At 47.8% G+C, this 17,271-nt stretch overlaps 2 protein-coding genes across 3 annotated transcripts; one reads left to right on the top strand and one right to left on the bottom strand.

Annotated features, from left to right (window-relative positions):
• The first annotated feature begins 209 nt into the window (after positions 1-209).
• LOC146694885 (barrier-to-autointegration factor-like protein) lies at positions 210-3,046 on the top strand. Of its 2 annotated transcripts, none has more exons than XM_085476872.1 (3): positions 210-974; positions 2,039-2,169; positions 2,705-3,046. In XM_085476872.1, exons 2-3 carry the CDS (start codon positions 2,044-2,046, stop codon positions 2,849-2,851), a joined length of 273 nt encoding a protein of 90 aa, XP_085332998.1. In that variant the 5' UTR covers positions 210-974; positions 2,039-2,043; the 3' UTR covers positions 2,852-3,046. The 2 variants fall into 2 exon arrangements, with proteins under 2 accessions (XP_085332998.1, XP_085332999.1); XM_085476873.1 differs by lacking the exon at positions 210-974 and adding an exon at positions 982-1,278.
• Positions 3,047-7,339: 4,293 nt separating this feature from the next.
• Positions 7,340-11,701, bottom strand: LOC146694886 (very long chain fatty acid elongase 6-like). Its single transcript, XM_085476874.1, has 4 exons — positions 11,515-11,701; positions 9,985-10,116; positions 8,927-9,078; positions 7,340-8,851 (listed from the first exon to the last, which is right to left on the bottom strand). The coding sequence occupies exons 1-4, from the start codon at positions 11,610-11,612 to the stop codon at positions 8,427-8,429; spliced, it is 807 nt and encodes a 268-aa protein (XP_085333000.1). The 5' UTR covers positions 11,613-11,701; the 3' UTR covers positions 7,340-8,426.
• Between the last annotated feature and the right edge of the window lie 5,570 nt (positions 11,702-17,271).

A 17,271-nucleotide genomic window follows, 5' to 3' on the forward strand; every position in this document is an offset into this window, starting at 1 on the left:
ATCTGAGCTTCACCGTGAAAACATAATCGGACATTTGATACTTGATTGAATTTTATTGTTTTGCCTTTGGGGTGGCACCTGGGGTGGCCAGTCTGGTTGGGGGGGGGGGGGGGGGGGTGGCCCGTGTCCTCCCAGGCCACCCCGCTGGAGGACACAGGCCCGGGGTCGTAGTCCCGGGGCGTGGCCACGTTCCGGTCCTTCACCAGCGTGAAGTGCAAAGTCTTCTTGATCTCTGCGACGTCCGCGAGCCCCGCACGCTGATCTGCTTCCGCCTCTCATGGTCGGTCAGCGGCACCGCCATGTTTCCGCTAAAGTACCCGGGTCACGGAGCGAGGGGAGCGAGGTGACCCGCAGACAGTGGGAACGCCTGTAAGAACAGCCAGAAGAGTAGCTACGGCCCCGCCCACCACACCAACACGTGGAGATCGTGGGGCGGGGCTTTATGATTAGGGGGCGGGGCAATCAGCGGTACATTGAAAAAAAGAGTCCGCAGCGCTTTTACTTTCATGCACCTGGCTCCGTGTGTGACTGGATCAGCGGCAGCCGTCACGGCTCTGACGTGTCTGAGCAGGACTGCAAGCTCGTGACGTCACACACGTGTTTGAGGCTCAGGAGACACCTGGACCTGTGTGCTGGGCTCACCGTGAGTGGGAGGATTCTCACGGCGTGTTTAGTTTGAAATCACAGAATCTGCGCTCCAAAAAACAAAAGATGTTTGGGGATCTCATTTTCACCGAGGAGTGACTCCTCTTCAACTCACGCCATCTTTGAGTCTCTGCGTGATGACGTCACACCACGAGCGTCAGGGAACTCAGCGTGCATCCGGGTTTCCACAATAAAACGCTTCCTGTTCGAGCCGCCGCTGTGCTCAGGTGAGCTCCTCGTGCTCACAGGTACGCGGTGTGTCTCCTTAGTGTCCAGCGCGTGAGACCGGCCCAGGTCCACATCAGCGGGATCGAGTCCTCCTGTGACAGGTAGAGCTTCCACCTGCAGCTGGTTCCACTGGTTTTAATGGGAGTCCAGCAGCAGACACACGCGGAGGCACACAAACACACGCGCACAGTTCAAAAACTTAAACTGGGTCTGAAGCCACAAGGAGCGCTGACCCCGCCCCCTGCAGCCCTCAGCTTCCTGCACGGTTGAAAACTCAGCAAGGAAAATCGCTATTGGCTGTCCTAAAAGTCGCTAAATGACGTCATCGCCTAATTTGCATAATTGGTCATGCTAATGTAATTGTAACGTTGTCGGAGAGAGAAATAACATCGTGGAAGAGACAAAGTGAGTAAAAAACGTCCTAAATGCAGTTAGTTTGTTTAGAACTACAAATTAAATTTCTTTTAGCAATTATTGTTTTTTGTAATGCCACAATTCCAACCCCGCAAAAGTGACCCGAAGTAGGCATTCTGGTGGAGTTACAGTGTGTGTGTTTATAAGTAGTTTTAAACCTTGTGATCCACAAAACAGCATAAGAGTAAAAGACCTGACTGCGTTACAGTCAGTGCGGAGCAGCGGCTTCGCTCATGCGCGGTTCATTTGCAGTTTGGGCACACAGGTGTGAGCGTCTCCTGCCCTGATAGCAGCTGGGGGAGGACTTTCCTCCCCCCGTGAGCGCTTTGGCGCGGGTGAGGTGCCCACGGCAGCACCGCTGCTTGTTGAGAGTAAGAGCGATACGTGCTTTCAAGTCTCCAAAAACACCAGAAAAAGTCTCCAGATTTGTTGCTTGTCCGTTTTTAGAAAATAAAGTCGCTAAGGGGTCTGAAAAGTCACTAAATATAGGGACAAAGTCGCTAAGTTGGCAACACTGGCTTCCTGCTGAGAGGAGAAGGCCACTGAGGTCAAAGGTCTCCTGCAGATCAGCCACACTCTTCTGCAGGTGATCCTCCAGCTCATGAAGGTTTCCAAACTTTAACTTTCCCACAAAAACGTTTTTAGAGTTCATTTTGACACCAATGATCCGAACTCGCTCCAGACGAGTAGGAGAGGGTTTAGTGTGTGTGTGTGTGTGTGTGTGTGTGTGTGTGTGTGTGTGTTCCTGCAGTCAGGATGTCGACCACGTCTCAGAAGCACCGGGACTTTGTTGGAGAGCCGATGGCGGACAAACCTGTGACGGCTCTGTCAGGCATCGGAGAGACTCTGGGGAAGAAGCTGGAGGAGAATGGCTTCGACAAGGTACACACACACACACACACAGACACAGAGCACACGGCAGCTTCACTGCTGTGTAGTCAGATTGTAGTTCTGATGGAGCATTTTAACGACCTCACATGACCAATAATGGCTGCTGTGAGGTACTAACAGAGCGTCCAAGAAGGCGGAGCTCCAGGTTTGGTACACGGTGAAATTCAAGGATTTTGATTGGATGTTACTGAGCACTGATCAGCAGGTTTCAGAGTCTGTGTGATGCTCCTGTGGGTTCTAGCATTAGCTGCTAACTGAGAGCACAAACATGGTCCACAGGTTCAGTTCAGGTGAAGCTAGCAGACAGCTAGCAGCTACAACTGCCTGTGTCACCATCCACCTTTTAGGCAGACAGGCCACGCCCCTGATGGTGCAAACTGAAAGCCTGAATAGAATCCAAATAGCTGACTTATAAAGACCCTCTGTGCAGTTATCACAGGGGAAATTATCCACAGAGACTGTAACTGGACTGACTCACGTGTGTGTGTGTGTGTGTGTGTGTGTGTGTGTGTGTGTGTGTTTTCAGGCATATGTGGTTCTCGGTCAGTTCCTGCTCTTGAGGAAAGACACGGAGATGTTCACCGATTGGCTCAAAGACTCCATCGGCGCCAACTCTCGCCAGGCCAGCTCCTGCGCTCAGTGCCTGAAGGAGTGGTGTGACGCCTTCCTCTGAGGTGCCGCCTCTTCACAGAAACCACACCTGCGTTTGCTCACTTCCTGTTTCGGAGGCTTCTGATGGCTCTGCTGTTGTTAGGTGTTTGAGGTGGACTTCCTGCAGGAGCGCTGTGATGTCACAGCGCTCTGCCAGGTGTCTGTTTACCTGTTTCACTGAAGAACGTTTACATGAATAAAAGCTTTGTCTCCACGGCTTGCTGTCTTCTTTCTGAGTCCACCATAAAAACATCGAAGCCTCCGTATGACAGGGTACAGCGCCACCTGCTGCTGGATTTGTAGATGTGTTTGTGTTCATGCACGAGTACATGTGTGACATCATCCTGTGACATCATGCACGTACAGTGACACAGATCAGCCTGAGAGACGCTCGAGGACGCTGACCTGCTGGTGCTTTCCCCGCCGCCTCCTTAAGTCCACCCCTGTTAGAAATGGCTTCAGAAGAGGGCGGTTCCTTTTTAACACCGGACAGGTAAGTTTGAGGAGCGCTTTGCTCTTAGTCCATGAACTCATCATTTAAGAACTTTGTCTAATATTAAAAGTTGTTTGAGGATGTAAGAAAACGGATGCTGTGAACTACAGAGTCCAGCGTTTGTGTGTCGGGCTGTGAACATGCTGTGAGGCTTGAACACGGAGGACTCGGCTTCATCATCATTACTGTTCTCAGAGCTCTGACGCGATGAGCCGCACACAGCCTCTTTAAGCTCCTCCCACAGAAGGGAGGCTGCTGTTCAGGACCAAGTTCTTAAATTCATCCTCGTGTTCTTGTCGCTTCCTATCTTTGGGTGAGAGCGCGGATATCTGACAGCAGGTGAGCGTCAGGTTTGTTTGCACCTGAACACCTGAACATCCATTTGGAAGCATGGTTAAATATTGTTGATGCTCGTTTTTAGTTCAGTACATGGAATAAATCACTGGTTTGGAGAGGATGATGATTCGGTGCTTATCCAAGGCTGTGTGACACATTTTATCATCTGATCCTGTAACTGCAGCACAGCTTCCACATGTTCTTGAAAAGCTGTGAACACACTGCTTTTAAAGTGTCCACAGTCTGTTTCTTCTTATTTCTGGATTATTTATGGTTGAGAAAACAAAACCATGTTTTCAGTGTTTTTTTTTTTTTTACAGTCCCAGGTGTTTGTAAGTTAAAGACCCTACAATACTGTCCCACCGAGGGGCAGCCATCTGCTGTGTAAATCTGGCAGTGAGGCCAAAGACGAGGTTCAAAATCCATTTTTGGATACTGGATCCAAACATAAACGTCCAGGTTCCCGTTCTCAGACCTGGGCTGTTCCTCCAGCTCCAACAGCGAGCTGAACCCGGCAGGCTGTCTCCCTCAGGGAGGCGCTGTGAAGTCCTGACTCCATCTCTAAGGCGGAGCCCAGCCACGCTTCAGGGACCATAGCTGAGGGTGGAGCTCGCCCAGTCACTCCCCTCACTCGTGAATTGATTAAATAATCAAGAGAGCTCCGTGACGTCTGCATGAACAGGACCGTGGTAACGTCAGGGACCGAGCAGAAAGGACACAGCTGCTTCAAAAAAAGGGATTTTATTGACCCCAAAATATGAAAATCTATTCAACACAGCCAAAAAACTTCAACAGGCAGACCAATAAAAGAGTTCAACTCAATAAACTAAACTCAAGATTAACAAAACCTTCTGTTTGCTGCTCAGGATGCCGATGATCACTCAGAAGCACCTTCGTCAGCGACCCGTGTTAGAGAAACTAGAGATGAATTATATAACGTTAAATTAGTGTTAAACAAATGACTAAGTTTACTTCAGCCATATTCCATATAAATCAGGTATCATACAAAAATAAAAATAGTCATGACAATAAAAGACTTTCAGGACTTATACTACACCAACATCTGTTATACTTTGGCACTAAGGGAACACTTGCCCCGATCAGATCAGTGAGCTGGGATCTTTTATTCTGAACATGAACTACTGTTACAGCAACAGACATGGACACAACTCAATGTCCACTATGTGAAGCAGCCGAACACATGCCTGCTCCTCTCGCTGACTGAGATAAACTGCTGCCATGTTTGTTTTCCATCTATACTGTCCAGTCTCTGCTGGACGTGGTACAGCTTCTGTAAACTAATGTCCTGGCTGCTCGAGGCTCCGTTTTCTCTGACAGTTTCAATCAAAATTAGAAACGATGCTCTTGTGACCCGTGTAGGTACCTATTTAAAATAGGACAGAGCCGTAGGCGCACAAAGGGTTTAATTTTTAATACAAAATAAAAGTAACAGTATAACAGCTGCACCTAAAAACAATTAAAAACTTTACTTTATTGAAAACGATAAAACTGTATGATTGCCCGTGAGACAGGGGAACCGGGGAAGCGTTTAATAACAAATCGACACAACACGCACATTAAAAAGGGACGACAACTCACACATAACCCCAAATGGGGAAGACACTCTAGGAAAAGAGCAAAGCTTCAGTGCCGTCTTCACTCGGGCTCACCGCGGCAAAACGCGGCAGGACAAAAGAAAGGATTTGTTTTCCACGCAGCGCCTTCACCGTCTGCAGCGATATCCCTCTCTCCCTCCCTCTCTCCCTCCCTCTCTCCCTCCCTCCCTACAATGAAAACAATAATGGCCCAAGAATAGATCCCTGCAGTACCCCCCATGGCAGAGGGACCAGAGAGGATGAGGCCAAACCCAACTTAACGCAAAAGCTCCTGAGAGATATGATTTTATCCACGAAAGTGCCCGGCAGGATATTCCTACACAATGCTGTAATCGAGAGATCAGCAGGTCGTGATCCACCGTGTCGAATGCAGCAGTCATATCCAATAGAACAAGCACTGCATGTTTACCACAGTCCGTTGCTACCATAATGTTGTTCACGACCTTTATGAGAGCCGTCTCTGCGCTGTGAAACGGCTTAAAGCTCAGAGGTGGGTCTGAAGTCATAATGGAAGTGTGTGAGCCTGGTTTCTTAAGTTGGGGATGGATAACTGCATGTTTAAACTCACTCAGTACTTGACCTGACAAGAGGATGGTAGTGATTATGTTCAGAACATGTGGTCCAACAGTAGGAAACACTTTGGTTCCTAGTTTGTGAGCAGAGTGAAAATTGAAGTGTGTTCCTCACCAACAGGGGGCAGTGTTTACCACACAGTGCTGCCTGGTTTCCTCGTAAAGCAGCCGGGTGTCCATCAGAGAGCTGCTTATCCCTGCACGGCTCTCTAAAGAGGGTTTTCCCTCGATTGGAGCCTCAGCTATTAGGCAGCAGTATTCCTCCCAGCAGGAAGGACCTGTTTGAGCTTCCATGAAAGCAAAACAGAGGTAATATATCAGGCCTAATAATACCTCACGCAGCCCGCTTATTAATTATGGTTGGCTTGGGTCACTCATCAAACAGCGCGTCCCAAATCTGGGACACATCACTCGGAGCTTAAATTTAACAAACAGATCACTTCTGTGTTGCCAAAAAGCGTTTTGCAGTTAAGGCAGTTTTGTCGGGGCGCAGCTTGGAGAAACTCGGCTTGACTATTGTAACGCACTTTACAGCCAAGCGCCCGTCTCTTAACTGCCCATACGGAAAAGAAATAGTAAAAACTTACATGATTTACTCATGAAAGTGGCCACTTTCTCATTACTTTCATACATTGTTTTAGTAAGTATCCAAAACATACAAGTTTCATTATATAATTTTTCAAGGGATCTTATATCTGTTTTCACACTTATATGCTTTTCATACAAGTTTCACACAAGACAGATACAAACTTTATAAGATTTATATATATCTTTTCCATATGGGTGGTACTATCCTGTCCTCCTTCATCAACTTCCTGTTTATCACAGAATTCATTTCAAAGGCCTAACGTTGGCTTATAAATGCCTCCATCCCTTTCTGATGTACTCCAGCCCCGTGTTCCCTCGCAGGCCGACCAGCTGCTTTTGGTTGTTCCAAAATCCAGGTTGAACTTTATGGGGAAAAAAGCTTTTTCAGTTGCGGCGCCCAAACTTTAAGTATATGACACACTTCCTGCTTTTAAGTCTCTTTTGAAAACATCTTTTCCCCACCGCGTTTGGAGCGCTGTGAGTAGATGTGCTCTTTTTATTTTATGTGAGCAGTTTTACCATTTATCTGTTTTTTGTTCAGTACTTTAGGAAAACTTATGAATAAATTGGATCTGAATTTGATGGCTCGTACGCTGCAGCCGAGGATTCGCTCGTGCGCAGAGATCCCATCAGACCTGATGGCGTTGGACTGAGACGCCGCTCCTGCTGCGGCGATGCTGACGTCTCAGGAAACGACTGAAGAACACTTTCACGCAGCTCTTCGTACGAATGACGCTGAGATGAGATGAAATCATCTTTGAGGTTTCTCATTAAGTGATTTAGTGTTCGAGCTCCTCTGTGGGAACTTTTGGGACCAAAACATATTTTCCTGTGAATCAAATCTCAGAAATCAGCTGATTTTCAGCACAGAGCAGGTCAAAGGTCGTCCAGGTGAGAACATGATGTACAAACGTAAAAAGTGCATCTTTATTCGTTTTCATCAGTACAATAAATAAATGTTTTAGTCAAGAAAAAAAAATAGAAAATAACAAAGAACAGAATTCTATAAAAAGCCGTACAGCGACTGCAGACACAGGAAGACGTCTCTGTAAACCGTCATCAACGTTCATCCCGACACTCAAACAGGTAAACGTCACAGGAAGTGTCAGACGTCTCCAGCAGCCAATCAGGTGCCTTCATAGGTCAGGTAAACAAAATGATCAATAAATAGATTTTAAAAATGGAGGGGTTCTTCTGTTTGTCAGCGGACGAAGGAAAAGTGAAATGAGAAAGGATGGAAAAACCTCCTGATCACGTGTTCACGTATGTAAACGCCACAGGAAGTGAGGTCAGAACTTGAGTTTAAAGGGAGCTGAGGTTAAGGACCTCCTGCAGTTTCCCTCCGTTACAGAGAGCCCAGCGCTGCCCAGTGTCACCGAGATGGACCAATCAGAGCAAATTACTGCTCTTACATCAGCAAACAGAGGAAGACACCAGGACGTCTTTAAACGCCGCGTGTCATGTGAAAGCAGGAAACCTGGTTTTCTGAATCTGCAGCTCGCCAGCTTGATGCTCCTCTTCATCTTCATCTGACCCTGAAAATCTCCCAGCATCCTCCTCTCCAAGCTCGTGTGTCACAAACCAGGAACTCTGTGAGGATTCATGAAGCTTCAAACATGCAGTGAGTGAAAGAAACCGTCTGTGCTCCACCCGGATGAGCGAGGGCAGGTGTGGTGAGCAGGTGGAACCAGTGGAACCAGTGCGAGGAGGAATGCTGGGAGAGGCTGGATCAGTGCTCGGGGGACATTCCAGCCTGATGACTGAAGAGGAGGCTGAAACCAGCCCTCATCATCACTGAAACACGGAAAGCATCAAAGGGCAGATAAACTATGAAGTTATGTGTAGCTGTGTGTTGGCCCCGCCCCCTCACAGTGTCGTTCACAGGTTTTTCCATCCTGTCCAGTAAAAACTGGTAAAAAAAAAAAAAGAAAAAAAGTAAAGGTCATGTTCTAGCAGCTTCAGTTTTTAACCTCCTGGCTGGTTCTGCTGGTTTTACTGGGTTTTGGTGGTCTTGGCGTCGGGGCGCAGGTACGTCTGGTAGAAGAAGTTGGAGAAGAGCAGCAGGTAGCTGAAGTACATGAGGGCGGCCCAGACGATGTTGTCCAGGCTGGAGGGGCAGTCTCCCTGCTGCATCCAGCGGTACACCAACGCGCTCACCGCCATGCCCATCGCCATCTGAGCGATCTGAGCGCTGGTGATCAGCACGGCAAAGGGGCGGGGCACGCGCAGCCCGGCGGCACGGGCCGCGTAGTAGCTGTACATGAGCGCGTGCACGGTGTAGTTCATGGTCATGAACCAGCCGCCGCCGGCCACCATGTCTTTGTAGGAGTACCAGGAGTAGAGCAGCACGGTGATGTGGTGGTACCAGTGCAGGAAGAGCAGCTTCTGCTTCCTCAGCACGATGAACGCCGTGTCGCCTGCAAACAAAGCTCACGTTAGTCACACGTTTCATCTCGGCGCCGCTACAAGGCTATAAAAGCTAACGCACTGACCGAGCTCTGGAGCCTTGCTGAGGACGAAGGCGTACGCCCAGAACTTGCTGACCGGGCCGTTGTAGAAGCTCCGGTCACAGATGGACTGTCTGAAGCCGCTGGAGCTCAGGATGTGGAACATGTAGGGACCGGTCCGGATCGCCCCGATGATGCTGCAGAGAACCAGAAACAAATCCATCAGAGCACAGAAACAAGGACACGAGCAGAAACACGGCGTGGCCACTCAGAGCAGCACTACCCTGAAGACGCCCTCAGCGTGTGTGCGTTTGTGTGTCTGTGTGCGTTTTGGTTCTTACTATCCTGGTAGGGACCAGAATCATTTTTCACAAACTGTGGTTTTAGGGTCATAATTGGGTCATGGTCATGGTTATGTAAGCTTATAGCTAAAGCAGTAGGTCAACCCTAACCCAGGAAAGCAAACTGTTGTGTGTCTGTGAGGACGTGAGGCTCCTTTTAAAGGTTCATTCTGCTGATTTTAATCTTTGTGTTTACAGCAGCTTCATGTTTCCTGACAGCGGCCATGACTCCGCCCACATCTCTATTGTTCTCACACAGGTGAAAAAACAAACACACCTGAGCCGCAGGTACCTCTGGAGCAGGTTACCACGGGGACAGCATGCTGGCTGTGCACAAGTGTTGATTCAGCAAGAATGGAATGCAAAGCATGCCTGTGGTTACCATGGAGACTGTCAGTGTTTCACTCTGCAGCGTCTCTACGAGACTGAAGGAATTTTCTCCTTTGTTGAAAACACCGTACAAGCGCGTGCATGCCCCGCCCACCCGGGATTCACTGCTTTGAGAGTTTCGTTCATTTGTAGCCTGACGGTGTGATCAGTGACATCACTGAGAGGACTGAGTCCCGCCACGATCGACACTGACAGCTCTTTTATGGTGATGTAGTGGGAGGAGCTTCAGACCATCACAGCGTGGCTGAACGTCTCGTTTTAGGTGTCACTTATGCGTGGTTAACTCTGTGAAGGTGACCAATCACAGAGCAAGGAACGAGTCCCGCTGTCCGTGGAGTGCGTGTGAGTGTGTGCACGTGTGAGGAGTGTTACCTGAAGATGGCGAGGCTCAGTGACCAGAGGATGAGCGGCCGGCGCAGGTTGAGCTTGGGGCGTGTCTTCATGTAGTGCTGCCCTCCAAAGACCAGGGCGACGTACAGCGCGCAGAACACGAACGAGCTCTTCCTGCAGGAGCAAACACTCGTTTAGTCCGGAGCTTTTTTGGATTCAGGGGAAAACATCATTTGTTTTGGTGGCAGCAGAGTTTCCTCACGAGCCTGAAGGTTACATAAGTTTTAAATACAGCAGCTGGCGCATGCGCACATCACCGAGTGTGTTCCTATCACAGTTATGAGCAAGTCAAATATTTCACGTCGCATCATGCGCGTCGCTCGCGGAGGGCTCGGCAGGGCGGGACGAAAGCAAATACAACCGTGACGTCACTGGCCAAGCAGCTCACCTGCGGTACACCTGCGTGTGCCACTGACCACACGTCCTTACGTAAGGCTCTGGAAGTTTCTCGGCAGGTGTGTACCCGGAGAAAGTATCCGTGCGTGCGCCCCACCAAACCCCGTTCAAAAACAGTTCGTTTCTGCGGTTCCTCCCGGTCTGCGCTTAAAGCGGCTTTTAAACTGAATGAGTCCGAGTGTCGTGAAAAACCCACACCGCCCCATCTATCCCGCTATCACGGCACACAAATCACGCTCTCTACCGACACAGAGCTGGTCCTCCCGGTACGTGCCGCTACCGGACAGGTGAGACACTTTTGGTGAACAGGTGTTGTGCCAAAAAGTGATTGTCTGCCAAAAACTGATTTCCGGTATTTGCCAAAAACTGATTGCTCGTATTTAAACTGCTATAAGTAACTTGTTGGGCTATAATATGTGAAACATATGTCAAATGCATCCCTCATGGATGACATAAAGTCATCTTGAGCCACAAACAACATTCGTGTAACAAGGTAGAAGCCGCAATCAGTTTTTGGCAGCGACTTTTATATAACCTTTATTTAAACAGTTAAAAAAAAATCTCATTAACATTAAACATGTCTTTTGTAAGAGTAAGTTGGCCAAGAGGACAGCAGAAATGGCAGCAAATATTACAATAGTTCTGTAAAAATATTTTAAGTGGGGATAAAGGACCGGATTGGTTATAATGTAAGTACAATAGCAGAGAGTTGTAAAGATACTTGAAAAACAGATATTGTTTTAATTCTCTATATAACCCCTTTGTAAACCCTGTTCACCGAAGTCTATTTACCAACATACGTAAAGATATTACACATAAAAAATACACAGAAACATTGGAAATCACTTTTTGGCACAACACCGGATCGGGGGGATTCCTGGGTGTATCCCGAAACCAAGGCTGTACCCCGAGTGTCCCAGTAAAACGAAGAGCACCTTTAAAAACGCAATAACTTTACAAAGTCGAACCTTTTACATGACAATCAACAGGATGGATTCTCATTTAATTTAATTGATTTAATTTAATTTTGCCGTTTTTCGAGATGACGCGTCCGGTCCCGGAGAAACTTGCCGGGACCGTCTCGGGGTTTTGGTCCGAAGCTGAAGCGGGACTCACCAGTTGGCCTGCATCCACTCGATCGCTCCCCGCTCGTCGAAGCGCCGCTCGAAGCTGTACTCGGACAGCCGGAAGTCCGTCCCGTTCACCGGCAGCATCTCTGGTTCTCTCAGACTTCAGTAACGACGGCAAAGCGAGAGGACGCTCGGAGCCCGCCTGCAGTCTGTCCGCTCGCCTCTCTGCGGCCCTATTAAACAGCCCTGCGGAGGGGGCGGGGCCTCCGGACTCACCTCTCTGCGTCTCATTCATACTTCAGTGACGTGTTCATCCTTCACTGCCATGAAAAGTTCAGCTGGCTTTAAGCGTGACCAAATGCCAGAGGAAGGACATCGGGGTCACCTGCCGCCTTTTACAGGTGTGAATGTCTGAGCACCTTAGTGCTGGATCACTCCTTTAAGCCCTGACCCCAGATTCAGCAGAGTCCGGTTCTGTTCTGTGATGATGCATCAGTGTTTGATCCGTTTCTGATCACTCACTGTAGGAAACCAAACAAAGTGCATTCTGGGTAAACTCCCAGGGCTCCTTTGGGACAGATGTCAGCTCAGAACAGGGCAGAGCTGATGTTACAACCCTGAGTATTATGTAAACCTACCTGCCCTGCTGCCTCCTAACCCTAGTTTTTTTTTTTTTCCTTTTCTCTTCTTTTTCTTTCTTCTTTATTTTTCAATTATAAGTTAAAATGTGACAGCAAAGAAAGTGTAAAAAGACATACTACTGTTATATTCAACAGCTGTCCCAATAAAAGAGATAATAATAATAAAAAAGAACAGGGCAGAGCAGGTAACAGGTCTCCTTTACCTGCATATAGAGGCCGGGGCCATCTTCCAGCTGAGGGTCCCTGTGTTAAGCTGACAGTGTGAATGCATGACGCCATTAGATGTGATAAAGCCCCCCCGCCTTCTGCTGACGTCTGCAGCAGAACAAACTGATAATCAGGCTCTGCAGTCACAAACTCTTCGTTCCACATCAGCAGATTATCAGCACGCGGACATGATCCCGTTTATAGAGGTGAACAAGTGTTGTGTGTGTGTGTGTTGGGGGAAGGGGGTCTGTGTATGTTCAGAGTATGATGAGCAGATGAAACACATTGATAGAAATGAGTAAGAGCACACCTGCACAGGTGTCTCTTCAGCTTCATCTATCAGCAGCATGACCTCCTGAGGCTGGATTCCTTCCAGTGGGCGGTGCTCCGACAGCTGCAGGTTACAGACAGATGTGACAGGAAGAGTTCAAAGTGAACTTAGTGCAGCGTGAGGCCTCGCTGCAGGTGAGTCAGGGCTGATTTTCTCAGGTGTGAGGAAGTAAAAGCAGGAGTAACTGTTCCTGTTTCAGACACAGTGAGAGACTCGTTAATGCCCTCCCTGTAACGTTCTCCCTGTAACGTTCTCGCTGTAACGTTCTCGCTGTAACGTTCTCCCTGTAACGTTCTCGCTGTAACGTTCTCCCTGTAACGTTCTCGCTGTAACGCTCTCGCTGTAACGTTCTCGCTGTAATGCCCTCCCTGTAACGTTCTCCCTGTAACGTTCTCCCTGTAACGCTCTCCCTGTAACGCTCTCCCTGTAACGTTCTCCCTGTAACGTTCTCGCTGTAACGCTCTCGCTGTAACGTTCTCGCTGTAACGCTCTCGCTGTAACGCTCTCCCTGTAACGTTCTCGCTGTAACGCTCTCGCTGTAACGTTCTCCCTGTAACGTTCTCGCTGTAACGCTCTCGCTGTAACGCTCTCGCTGTAACGTTCTCCCTGTAACGTTCTCGTTGTACCGTTCTCGCTGTAACGCTCTCGCTGTAACGTTCTCCCTGTAACGTTCTCGTTGTAACGTTTTCCCCGTAACGTTCTCGCTTTAACGTTCTCGCTTTAATGTTCTTGCTTTAAAGTTCTCCCTGTAACGTTCTCGCTGTAACGTTCTCGCTGTAATGTTCCCGCTTTAAAGTTCTCGCTGTAACGTTCTCCCTGTAACGCTCTCGCTGTAATGTTCTTACTGTAACGTTCTCGCTGTAACGTTCTCCCTGTAACGCTCTCGCTTTAACGTTCTCGCTGTAATGTTCTCCCTGTAACGTTCTCGCTTTAAAGTTCTCCTTGTAACGTTCTCCCTGTAACGCTCTCGCTTTAACGTTCTCGCTGTAACATTTTCGCTGTAACGTTCTCGCTGTAACGTTCTTCCTGTAACGTTCTCGCTTTAACGTTCTCGCTGTAATGTTGTCGCTGTAATGTTCTTCCTGTAAAATTCTCGCTGTAACGTTCTCGCTGTAACGTTCTTCCTGTAACGTTCTCGCTTCAAACATTTGAGCATGCAGTTTATTGAAAACAACACAAACTGCAATGGGCTGTTTTACAGCTGATCAAACGTTTCGGCCCACATGCCTTTAAAAGGACAAATCTAGGCACAAATGTGGATTCACTGTCATTTCCTGTCAGGTAGTCACAGTCAGGACGTTCTGATGGCAAAGGCAAACAAATTTTCCCTTTTTGAACGCGGTTGGGTTGTTGAACTGCATAAGCATGGTCTCTCACAGCACCGTCACTACTGAGAACCTGGGGATGGATGGCAAGTTTACAAAAATGGACAGCCGCTCCAGACAGTAGATGCCCTTCGTGCAGCCGTCTGTTCCCACTCACCTCATGCAAACACTTGCAGTCATGCCGCACTGAACTTTTGACGCGATCAGCAATAACAGTGGAGCGACTCGTTACTGAACTTTGATTTGTTTCACCGGTCTTTTGGACGTGTGGTCCCAAACTTTGGATCAGCTGTAAACCAGCCGGTTTCATGGTTGTTTTCAATAAACTGCATGTTGTGTCTCACTCCCGGTTCTGCATGTTGAAGCTCTGCTTGGAACCTTGTTACAAACAACCTTCAGGGCCGTATATCAGCAGCTTTTGTGCTTTAAACAGGGACACGAGCACCTGAAACCTACACATACGTGTAGCATGTTCTGCATTTCTCCGTTATCGCGGCGCCGCTCAGACACTAACAACCAAAAATGTATTTGATTACATCTGAACCTGATCCTAGAATCAAATCAGCTTCACTGATCGTGTAAGACAGCATATTTATGTTTATGGTGCAAAGACGCTGGAATAAACAGGCTTAATCTGTATATGTGAGTATTTATAGGTGAGTCATTTTCACTGTATTTGAATGAAAGATGTTAGACATGACAAAGCATCAGATTCCTTCTCCTCGTCATTAATAGACACACAGTAAGACTGCAGTGTTGTGTACTGCACACCAAATGTTTCACTGTCAGCAGATTTTGTACCTGAGCTCGGCCCGTCCTGCTGTGCAGGCGCCTCGGCTGATACATCACAGCTCGCAGTTACGTCTCTGCAATTACTTATCATCCGTTAATGATCAGACTTGTTGTTACGCTCCGTCCTTCAAAGGCCTTTAAATTAAATTATGCTTGCTCATAGGGGGTCATATGATTGTTGGGTTTTTTTCTCTGTATCTATGAAGCGCCTTGAGGCGACTTATGTTGTGATTTGGCGCTATATAAATAAAATTGAATTGAATTGAATATTCCCCCTCAATCACTGATGAGCAGGAGTCAATTGCATATAATATTAATAACCCAAAGCTCATATACAATGGGGCGATCGTGGCTCAAGAGTTGGCAGTTCGTCTTGTAATCGGAAGGTTGCCGGTTCAAGCCCCGGCTCGGACAGTCTCGCTCGTTGTGTCCTTGGGCAAGACACTTGACCCGTTGCCTACTGGTGATGGTCAGAGGGGCCGATGGCGCGATATGGCAGCCTCGCTTCTCGCTGATGTCATTAAGTGCCAAGAGGCTGATCTTAGAGTGTGATCGATGCTGAACGAAGAGGCTCAGATGATGAAATGCAAGATGAGAACAAAGGGGAGACGGGATCGAGACATCGAGACTCATTCACTGTGACACAGAAAGACAGATTTACCCCAGAGAATCCCAGCTGACAGTATTTATCATCAGTATCACCAAGAAATGGGATTTGGAAAAGGACCTTAAAACAGGAAATAACCAAGAGACAACACTGAGACAAGAAGACAAAGACAAGAAACGCTCGAGGTCCAGTTTGGATTCAGGAGACAGACACTATCTCTACTTTCAAGATTAGGCTTCAAACTTTCCTTTTTGCTAAAGCATATAGTTAGGGCTGGACCAGGTGACCCTGAATCCTCCCTTAGTTATGCTGCAATAGACGTAGGCTGCCGGGGATTCCCATGATGCACTGGGGGTTTCTTCTTTAATCACAATAGCTGTGTCCAAATTCATCATGGGCTGCATCCTCCTGAGGCCCGGCCTTCGCGGTCTACGTGGGCCGGGTCCTCCGAAGGCCGAGAAGGCCGGAAGTGCGAGGCTGTGAAATGTGACGGTCTAGCCTTCAGATCTGCGTCAGCGCTGTCTCGGTGGAGTTTAATAAACTCGCTGTCTGCTCCTTGCTATCTAAAATATAACAGGACACTGGCGTAAACTCTCGACCGTCTCACACTTCTGTTTAATCAGTTTTCTGTTTGACGTTTAGTCAGCTGTGTGAAAACAAAGGAGGAACCCACCCGATGGATTAATAAAGTTTTATCTTATCTAATCTAATAACTTTAATCTCAGCCAAACCGATTTACTCACGAACAAACAAAACACTGAAAAAAGCCAAACAATAACATTAACTTTTTAAGTGACGTATATATTACATTTAACCTGAGTAGCGAAAGACCGCGGGGGTTTGAAAACGATTTGCCGGGAGTCCGCTGCTCTCGCCGGCTCTGGTGACCCTTGACCTCCCGGCTAGCTGGTGGGTAACAGACATTGAATTGGGACAGGCTTCGTCGCGTCGCTGTGACGTAATTGGTCTACAAATGCGGCCTCAGGAGGACGCAGCCCATGAATTTGGACACTCACTATGTGTTAACAGACCTCTCTGCATTGAATCATATCTGTTATTAACCTCTGTCTCTCTTCCACAGCATGTCTTTATCCTGTCTTCCTTCTCTCACCCCAACCAATCACAGCAGATGGCCCCGCCCCTCCCTGAGCCTGGTTCTGCTGGAGGTTTCTTCCTGTTCAAAGGGAGTTTTTCCTTCCCACTGTGGCCAAAGTGCTGCTCATAGGGGATCCAATCCAATTTTATTTATAAAGCACTTTAAAATAGCCAGCACAGGACCAAAGTGCTGTACAGAAAATAAGTTAAAAACAATAGAATAACAGAAAACAGCAAAAATAAATAAATAAAACACATAGTGCATAAAAAATTAAAACAGCCCTATATTAAAAAGAAAAACAAGACAAAACAGCATAGAATCAACTAAAACAACTAAAATAAAACTAAAAACCAACATCTCACGTGGTGTCAAAGGTCAGGGTCAAGAGGTGGATTTTCAAGAGTGACTTAAAAGCAGGTAAAGAAGTGGCCCGTCTAATCTCTAAAGGAAGCTCGTTCCACAGTCTGGGAGCTGCTACAGCAAAAGCACGATCTCCTCTAACTTTACGGCCAGTCCTGGGCACATGCAGCAGCAGCTGATCAGCTGACCTGAGAGAGCGGCTGGGTGTATGAGGCTGTAGCAGCTCAGAGAGATAAGATGGGCCGACGCCATGGAGAGCTTTCATATGATTGTTGGGTTTTTCTGTTTTCTTTGTGTTATTGTAAGAATTTGTCTTACCCTTTAAAGCCCCCTGAGGCGACTGCTGTTGTGGTGCTGTTTAAATAAAAGTGAATTGAACTGAAGAGCCACCACAGCACAAAATCCTGGGACTGGGACCAGGAGCCGTGGCGGGCCGCCCTCTGC

Source organism: Copadichromis virginalis, linkage group LG13 (assembly GCF_057382275.1).
Source record: "Copadichromis virginalis isolate Kocher_CV1m ecotype Utaka linkage group LG13, C_Virginalis_male_GT1.1, whole genome shotgun sequence".
In the NCBI taxonomy this organism is placed as follows: domain Eukaryota; kingdom Metazoa; phylum Chordata; class Actinopteri; order Cichliformes; family Cichlidae; genus Copadichromis; species Copadichromis virginalis.